General features: G+C 48.4%; 1 protein-coding gene and 1 long non-coding RNA gene across 2 annotated transcripts in view; both read left to right on the forward strand.

Moving 5' to 3' along the window:
- LOC122133042 overlaps positions 1 to 1,645 on the forward strand; it is a 2,115-nt gene extending 470 nt beyond the window's left edge. The window contains exons 1-2 of the long non-coding RNA XR_006152507.1: positions 1 to 110; positions 168 to 1,645. The exon at positions 1 to 110 is cut by the window's left edge and continues 470 nt beyond it. This is a non-coding gene — a long non-coding RNA (uncharacterized LOC122133042). The remainder of the gene's footprint in view (positions 111 to 167) is intronic.
- LOC105894373 (ankyrin-1-like) overlaps positions 1 to 10,000 on the forward strand; it is a 139,378-nt gene that overhangs the window by 99,608 nt on the left and 29,770 nt on the right. Inside the window, 5 exon segments of the mRNA XM_031571020.2 lie at positions 3,491 to 3,695; positions 5,129 to 5,225; positions 6,734 to 6,962; positions 7,625 to 7,753; positions 9,155 to 9,274. Of these exon segments, the coding sequence (XP_031426880.1) occupies positions 3,491 to 3,695; positions 5,129 to 5,225; positions 6,734 to 6,962; positions 7,625 to 7,753; positions 9,155 to 9,274 (780 nt within the window).

Raw genomic sequence — 10,000 nt, forward strand, 5'->3', positions numbered from 1 at the left:
AAGAGCCTGGACCTAACTTAAAATGGCTTTCAGTTGAATGTGCTTGCCTTATATTTAAACGTGTGTCTGAGGGGGGGGGTACTGACATGTTCAGGTGTCATTTCATAGTGGTGCTTAACTCTGATTCTGCTGCTCCGCCACCTCTGGTCCAAAAGGTGTGATGGCAGGTGTCTCGCAGCTCCGCAGAAAGGTTAGATCTCCAGAAGCAAGACTGAGCACCGCTGGGCTGCATGGAGTAAACGCTTGATCGGCATGTTCTGGAGTAGCCAGGAGTGATCCGATCCGAATGACCCATGATTGGCATGTTCTGGAGTAGCCAGGAGTGATCCGATCCGAATGACCCATGATTGGCATGTTCTGGAGTAACCAGGAGTGATCCGATCCCAATGACCCATGATTGGCATGTTCTGGAGTAGCCAGGAGTGATCCGAATGCAACTGGTTTAAAGACTCGGAGACGTGGGCCTGTGTAGCTTATCTCAGTTAGAGGACTGTATTTATTTATGTTCCAGTGACCCCTTCCCCGTGACCCTCCCGTGACCCTCCCGTGACCCTGTAGGTTCGTCTCAGGATGGAGATGTGCTGGATCCCCCCACGCAACAGGCCCCTAAGACAGTAAAGCTACGCTGAGAGCGAGTGAACGTACTCGTTCGAGTGTAAAGTGCATTATATCGTCACATGACCCCCGATTGTGCTTGGTGTCAGGACCTCTCTACTCTACTGATGATTCTGCTGATTCACACTCACACTGCCAAACAAAACCCTTCCTTTTAATCCCTCGGGATTAATAAAGTATCCATCTATCTATCTTTTTAAAATGGCTGAATGCACAGCATTTGAGTTTATATACTCAAACCTGGTCACATCAGTGGTCCGGTAACTTTTCACGCAACTCTGATGAATATTTGTTTCTCAATGATTAGTTTAAGGTGATTGGAGGTCTGTTCTTTTTTTTTTTATATATATATAAAATTGTCGCTGAACTGCATAATCTGTTGCTACTATCGCCAACCAGCGTTGGTTACATCGTTGGTTGATGAAGACCTAATGTAATATGCTGAAGCCAGTAGCCTAGCGTAAACTGTTTCAAATGGATGTTCTTTGTGAAAGTGTGGATTTCTTTGGGTACCTAGCCATGTAATAAACAGGGGAAATATACAGGCATTCAGTCATGATTAAAAACAGCTTTCAGGGTGATGCAAGACCCCTCCACTCTGCACGGGGATCCTGACTTCCTGTAATATATGAAGGATAATGACTACTGGGGTATACTGATATACAGAGTAATGGATACTGATATACAGAGTAATGGAAGAGGCTTAGAACTGACCAATGCAAAGCTCAGATGTAAATGGCAAGATCTTCTGTCCTCTATCCAACATTTTACAATATGCCTTAACGTTTGTTTTTTTCTTCTTCATGATCTACTGTTCATCCTTATAGTTGAGATGACTGTACTCAGAAATATTCCTTACGCTATGACAGAATGATTTATTAACTTAATATTCAGATTAGACTAATTAAAGGTTACATACAATACTGTCATATTTAATGCTTAGCTCCCAGTCTGACTGACTATCACGGCACGTTCACAGTCTCTCTGCTCTCTGTAACTTCTCACAATAAAACACTTTTATTGATAACCACCATGTCTGCTGCACTCGTGGTCTTCTAAGAACATCTTATGAGAGAATATGAACTCTGCATCTCTTTCTTTTCTATTCTCCTTCATTCTTGGTTCATTTTCTGTGTCTGGGTTTCACCATCCACCCATTTTATCCTCTTACGCCCTACCTGTCCCCTTCTCTCATTTGTATACACATCTGTGTTTGTCCATTGTGATGACTCATTTCTTTGTTGCTTTCAATCTCATTGGTTGTCTCTGCATTCCTTTCAATCTCATTGGTTGTCCCTACATTCCTTTCAATCTCATTGGTTGTCTCTGCATTCCTTTCAATCTCATTGGTTGTCCCTACATTCCTTTCAATCTCATTGGTTGTCCCTTTTACGTGCTCACCCTCTCCTTCCCTTCCTTTTCTCCTTTCATGTTCTACCATCACGTGCCACACCACCTCCATCACGCTCCCACCTCTATACTTCCCCTGTGTCCCTCCATCACGCTCCCACCTCTATACTTCCCCTGTGTCCCTCAATCATCCCTCTGTACTTCACCTGTGTCCCTCCATCATCCCTCTGTACTTCACCTGTGTCCCTCAATCATCCCTCTGTACTTCCCCTGTGTCCCTCCATCATCCCTCTGTACTTCTCCTGTGTCCCTCAATCATCCCTCTATACTTCCCCTGTGTCCCTCCATCATCCCTCTATACTTCACCATCCCCTCTCTCCCTCACTGGGTTCCCAATCTACACCTTTATGATGTCTCCACTACACCTCCATCTCCGCCACCCCCCCCCCCCACCCCCTCACCCCCTCACATTACATCTCCACATCACTCCTCTCTGTTCCCTTCATCTTTGCTCATCCTTTTTCTCTCTTCCTCCCTTTCTCTCTCTTCACCCTTTCTCTATCTTCCACCCTTTCCTTCTCTTCCACCCTTTCCTTCTCTTCCTCCCTTTCTCTCTCTTCACCCTTTCCCTCTCTTCCTCCCTTTCTCTCTCTTCCTCCCTTTCTCTCTCTCCACCCTTTCCATCTCTTCCACCCTTTCTCTCTCTCCTCCTTTCTCTCTCTCCACCCTTTCTCTCTCTCCTCCTTTCTCTCTGTTCACCCTTTCCCTCTCTTCTACCCTTTCTCTCTCTCCACTCCCCTGCTCCATATCCGCTCTAACTGTCTTGTCTCTGTTCCTTCGTCTCCTCCCTATATCATCATCATCTTCATCCACACCTCTATCACCCGTCTCTTTCTCTTTCTCCATCCATCACTATGAACTCATCTCTCCATCCTCTCTTATGCCACCATTTCTCTTCCTCCTCACTTTCTTCATCCTGCCTTCATCCATCTTTCACTCCCTCCCTTCCCTCGCTCCAATCTGCTTTATGAACCCACTGTTTCATCACACCCTCTCCTCCTCCTCTTATCTCCTCTTCCTCCATCACTCCTTCCCCTTTCCCCCCCCCCCATGTCAATTTATGCCCCCCCCCCCATACCTCAACATCTTCTCTACTCGTCCATCACTTTTCTGCACCATCCATCCATCCATCATGATCACACACAACCCCTCCCCATCCACATCACGTTCCCCTATTCTCTCTCCCTCTCTCCACTCCATTCTCATCTGCACTACACAACCACGTCACCTTCTCTTCTACTTCCTTTGATCTGTTTCATCCTCCCTTTAATTCTCTATCCCTTTTTCTCTCTTCCACTTCTCTCCATCCCTCCACACATCCATCTCCTCTTCTTTGCTTTTCCCCTTTTACATCCATCCATCCATCCATCCATCCATCCATCCTCTTCACCCTACCCAACTCCATCCATCCTCTTCACCCTACCCAACTCCATCCATCCTCTTCACCCTACCCCAAAACCTCCAGGCTCAGCCGATCCCAGAGGAGCTGGTGGCGAAGCTCCTGGGGAACCAGGCCACGTTCAGCCCGGTGGTGACGGTGGAGCCGCGGCGGCGTAAGTTCCACCGGCCCATCGGCCTGCGCATCCCCCTGCCTCCGTCCTGGAAGACGTGCCCCCGCGACACCGGGGAAGGAGACACTACCAGCCTGCGCCTGCTCTGCAGTGTCATCGGTATGCACAGGCTCCACCACACTAAAAGATCACACCTCGCTAGCCTGTGCAGTGTCATATGCCTTCACACACGCATCCTGCTACACACACACACACACACACACACACACACACACGCATCCAGCTCACACACACACACACACACACACACACACACACACACACACACACACACACACACACGCATCCAGCTCACACACACACACACACACACACACACACACACACACACACACACATACACTCACACACACACACACACACACACACACACACACATGTTGACACGCCTTTTCACACACAGGGAAAGAAACATCATCCGTTTGTGTCTGCTCTTCAGCAGCATCAGTAGACACACATAATACACACACTCACACACATATCCTGTAGACACACGTAGTACACACACTCACACACATATCCTGTATACACACATACAGTACATGCTCACACTCATTGCACATTACATGTCAGCCACTCACTCTAACTGAGCAGGGTGATACCTCAGTATCTGTGTCTAACTCTGATCTGCAGTATCATTTTCACACACACACACACACACACACACACACACACACACACACACACACACACACACACACACACACACACACACACACACACACACACACACACACACACACACACACACACACATTTTCCCCTATAGGCCTGATTCTTATATCTGAACAATTTTCCCATTCCAAGCATTCTACTCTAATCCAAACAGTCTGGACATACCACTGCATACCCACAAACACACACTGATCACTGCATTCCCACAAACACACACTGACCACAAACACACACTGGTCACAAACACACACTGACCATAAACACACACTGATCACTGCATTCCCACAAACACACACTGATCACTGCATACCCACAAACACACACTGGTCACTGCATACCCACAGACACACACTGATCACTGCATACCCACAAACACACACTGATCACTGCATTCCCACAAACACACACTGGTCACTGCATACCCACAAACACACACTGATCACAAACACACACTGACCACAAACACACACTGACCACAAACACACACTGATCACTGCATTCCCACAAACACACACTGATCACTGCATACCCACAAACACACACTGATCACTGCATTCCCACAAACACACACTGATCACTGCATTCCCACAAACACACACTGGTCACTGCATTCCCACAAACACACACTGATCACTGCATACCCACAAACACACACTGACCACAAACACACACTGATCACTGCATACCCACAAACACACACTGACCACAAACACACACTGCATACCCACAAACACACACTGATCACTGCATACCCACATACTGAAACTGCCTGCGTATGGACACTCATCAATGTTGTTTACGCAAATACTGGTGGTCCTGTTCTTCTGGTCCCCCCCCCCCCCCCCCCCCCCCCCCAGGTGGCACGGCCCCCGCCCAGTGGGAGGACATCACAGGAACCACCAAACTCAACTACTCCAAGGAATGTGCCAACTTCACTACCAATGTTTCAGCACGGTATGCTCCTCTTCTCCTCTCACCCACCTCTTCTTCTCTCATCCGCCTCTTCTTCTCTCATCCACCTCTTCTCCTCTCATCCACCTCTTCTTCTCTCATCCACCTCTTCTCCTCTCATCCACCTCTTCTCCTCTCATCCACCTCTTCTTCTCTCATCCACCTCTTCTCCTCTCATCCGCCTTTTCTCCTCTCATCCACCTCTTCTCCTCTCATCCACCTCTTCTCCTCTCATCCACCTCTTCTTCTCTCACTCCACCTATGAGCACATCCCTCTCCTCTTCTTCTCTCATCCACCTATGAGCACATCCCTCTCCTCTTCTTCTCTCATCCACCTATGAGCACATCCCTCTCCTCTTCTTCTCTCATCCACCTATGAGCACATCTCTCTCCTCTTCTTCTCTCATCCACCTATGAGCACATCTCTCTCCTCTTCTTCTCTCACTGCACCTATGAGCACATCTCTCTCCTCTTCTTCTCTCACTGCACCTATGAGCACATCTCTCTCCTCTTCTTCTCTCACTCCACCTATGAGCACATCCCTCTCCTCTTCTTCACTCATCCACCTATGAGCACATCTCTCTCCTCTTCTTCTCTCACTCCACCTATGAGCACATCCCTCTCCTCTTCTTCTCTCATCCGCCTCTTCTTCTCTCACTCCACCTATGAGCACATCCCTCTTCTCTTCTTCACTCTGTCTTCATCTTCCCATTGCTCTTCATCTCTCTCCTCCTTTTCCACTAAAGCTCTCTTTTTCTTCCACATTCCAGTCTCTCTCCTCTCCGTCTGTGTTTATTTCTAAAGGAATAATGAAACGTGCAGCGCAGCAGCAGTATTTATGCTGTGTGCTGTGGCCAGTGACTCGATAACAAGCTTATGGAGCTGATCTACTGCATGTGGAGAGGAATAATCAATTATAATAATATAATATAATAATCAAATCCTGACCATTGTTAGATCTAAAATCTAACAAAGACAAATCCGAAAATAGATAGGTCAGTCCCTCCAGTTTTTCGCATGCATCGCAAAATCATCAATTTACCACATTTATTTACGACGTTGCATATTGTTTTCTTATTTCAAGCGTGCATTGCGCTTGAAATTGCGGAAATAAGACTGGACTTTTAATCGAAACTTAGTTCGACTTCTTCTGGCCTCGTAATTGTGCAAAGTCTGTCTCAAACACTGCCACTTGCTTAATGTCCCACTTGTTTGTTGTCAGGTGTGTTGTCAGATGGATTGATGACCACAGTGAAGTTAGCGTTGTATTAGACATTCACAGACGTTACTAACATAGTTGGATCTATAACTGTTGCCTCATTGAAGTTAAATGAAGTAGGGCTACTTACACCATATGTTTTTGGTGCTGTATTCAGTTGAGAAATTGTAAATAGTGTTCAAACATGATATTGAACATGATATCCCCTCTCTTATCTTTTCTCTACTCCTCTCTCCCCTCTTCTCTACTCCTCCCTCCCCTCTTCTCTCTCTCCTCTTCCTCGCCGGGGCAGGTTCTGGCTGGCGGACTGCCCTCGCACGGCGGAGGCGGTGTCCTTTGCCAACCTGCTGTACCGTGAGCTGGTGGCCGTGCCCTACATGGCCAAGTTCGTGGTGTTCGCCAAGATGAACGAGGTGCGCGAGGGCCGCCTGCGCTGCTACTGCATGACGGACGACAAGATGGACAAGACTCTGGAGCAGCACGAGAACTTCACGGAGGTGGCCCGCAGCCGAGACATAGAGGTACTGCCCCCTAGGGAGAGGGAGAGGTACTGCACCCAGGGAGAGAGAGGGAGGAAGACATGAGGAGAGGGAGAAGAAGAGACATAGAGGTACTGCACCACTAGAGGGAGACATAGAGGTACTGCCCCCTAGGGAGAGGGAGAGGTACTGCACCCAGGGAGAGGGAGGGAGAGGGAGGAAGACATGAGGAGAGGGAGAGACATAGAGGTACTGCACCACTAGAGGGAGACATAGAGGTACTGCCCCCTAGGGAGAGGGAGAGGTACTGCACCCAGGGAGAGGGAGGGAGAGGGAGGAAGACATGAGGAGAGGGAGGAGAAGAGACATAGAGGTACTGCACCACTAAAGGGAGACATAGAGGTACTGCACCCTAGGGAGAGGGAGAGGTACTGCACCCAGGGAGAGGGAGAGAGAGGGAGGAAGACATGAGGAGAGGGAGAGCAAGTGGGAGAAGAAGAAACAGAGAGAAAGTGAGAGGGTTGGGGGGACTACAGACTGATTAAAAGAGAGAAATGACAGAAAAGGAGGAAGAAGATAGAGAGGACACCTGATAAAGAGGTTGATGGAGGAATGAGGATGATGACAGGAGGGATGACGTACACCAGCCTCATCTGAATCCCATTTTCTATGCTGACAGTATGAAATGCTGTCGCCCCCTGCAGGTGATGGAGGGCATGCCGCTGCATCTGGAGTGCTCGGGGAACCTGCTGCCCGTCAGGAAGGCCACGCAGCAGCCGCGCTGCTTCAGCTTCCAGGCCTTCAGAGACAACCGCCTGCCCGTCTCAGTCAAGGTGCTGCCTGTCTGTCTGTCTGTCTGTCTGTCTGTCTGTCTGTCTGTCTCTCCCTCCTTTCATCCCTCCCTCTCCCTGCATCCCGGCCCTACCCCATCTATCACTCCCTCCTCTGTCTTTAGTTGTGTTAAGCACTTGTGCTAGCTGTCACTGTGTTTAGCGCTACTGCTAGCTGTCACTGTGTTTAGCGCTTGTGCTAGCTGTCGCTGTGTTTAGTGCTTCTGCTAGCTGTCACTGTGTTTAGTGCTTCTGCTAGCTTTACCTGTGTTAAGCGCTCGTGCTAGCTGTCACTGTGTTTAGTGCTTCTGCTAGCTTTACCTGTGTTAAGCGCTTCTGCTAGCTTTACCTGTGTTAAGCGCTACTGCTAGCTGTCACTGTGTTTAGTGCTTCTGCTAGCTTTACCTGTGTTAAGCGCTTGTGCTAGCTGTCACTGTGTTAAGTGCTTCTGCTAGCTTTACCTGTGTTAAGCGCTTGTGCAAGCTGTCACTGTGTTTAGTGCTTTTGCTAGCTTTACCTGTGTTAAGCGCTTCTGCTAGCTTTACCTGTGTTAAGCGCTTGTGCTAGCTGTCACTGTGTTTAGCGCTTGTGCTAGCTGTCACTGTGTTAAGCGCTTGTGCTAGCTGTCACTGTGTTTAGTGCTTCTACTAGCTTTACCTGTGTTAAGCGCTTGTGCTAGCTTTACCTGTGTTTAGTGCTTCTACTAGCTTTACCTGTGTTAAGCGCTTATGCTAGCTTTACCTGTGTTAAGCGCTACTGCTAGCTGTCACTGTGTTTAGTGCTTCTGCTAGCTTTACCTGTGTTAAGCGCTTGTGCTAGCTGTCACTGTGTTAAGTGCTTCTGCTAGCTTTACCTGTGTTAAGCGCTTGTGCAAGCTGTCACTGTGTTTAGTGCTTTTGCTAGCTTTACCTGTGTTAAGCGCTTCTGCTAGCTTTACCTGTGTTAAGCGCTTGTGCTAGCTGTCACTGTGTTTAGCGCTTGTGCTAGCTGTCACTGTGTTTAGTGCTTCTGCTAGCTTTACCTGTGTTAAGCGCTTGTGCTAGCTGTCACTGTGAAGTTAGTCTGATCCTATATCAATCTTTCCATCCCTCTGCTCCACATCTTACCAACCCTGGTTGCTGTCATGTCTCTCCTGTTTATCCTGAAGTGTAGAGCCAATAAGTGAACTGCCTCAGTTAAAATGTCCTGATCCTTTAGGTCCATGTCCACCTGTTTCTCTCTCTTATACTTTATTCTTCTCCAACATGTTCTGTCTGGATCATTCTCTCCTCTGTCCCAATAGTAGGAACACTCTTGGTTGTCTCAGTCAAATGTCCCACCCTGTTGTCTCTACCTTCTTCTCTGTTACGTCACTCATGACATCTGTCCCTCCCCCTCTGTCTGTCCCTCTCTTGTCCCCCTCAGGTCAGAGACAGCAGTAAAGAGCCTTCTGGGTTTTTGTCTTTCTTGCGGAAGTCGACCAAATATGAGGACAGTCAGCAGGTGCTCTGCAATCTCAACATCACCATGCCTCCCTGCATTAAGGTAGGACAGACACACACACACACGCACACACACACACACTCACGCACACACACACACAGACACATACACACACGCGCACACACACACACACACACACATATGCACACACACACACACACACACACACACACACACACACATACGCACAGCCACATACACACGCTGACGCACACGCACACACAAACACACACACACACACACACAGACACACACACACGCACGCACGCACACACACACACACACCTTATGTGTTCCTACTCACATGTGCTCATTCAAATACACATGCAGTATACAATATACACCATACATGCACTCACACCACACACAACACACTACAGACACAACACAATACAGACACAAGCACACCACACACCGCACACCACACCACACACCACACTACAGACACAAGCACACCACACACCACACTACAGACACAAGCACACCACACACCACACTACAGACACAAGCACACACCACACCACAGACACAAGCACACACCACAGACACAGTGACACACACCACACACCACACACCACACTACACACACCACACTACAGACACACCACACTACAGACACAAGCACACCACACACCGCACACCACACCACAGACCACACTACAGACACAAGCACACCACACACCACACTACAGACACAAGCACACACCACACCACAGACACAAGCACACACCACAGACACAGTGACACACACCACACACCACACACCAC

The sequence above is a fragment of the Clupea harengus genome, chromosome 7, assembly GCF_900700415.2.
Source record: "Clupea harengus chromosome 7, Ch_v2.0.2, whole genome shotgun sequence".
Lineage (NCBI taxonomy): Eukaryota > Metazoa > Chordata > Actinopteri > Clupeiformes > Clupeidae > Clupea > Clupea harengus.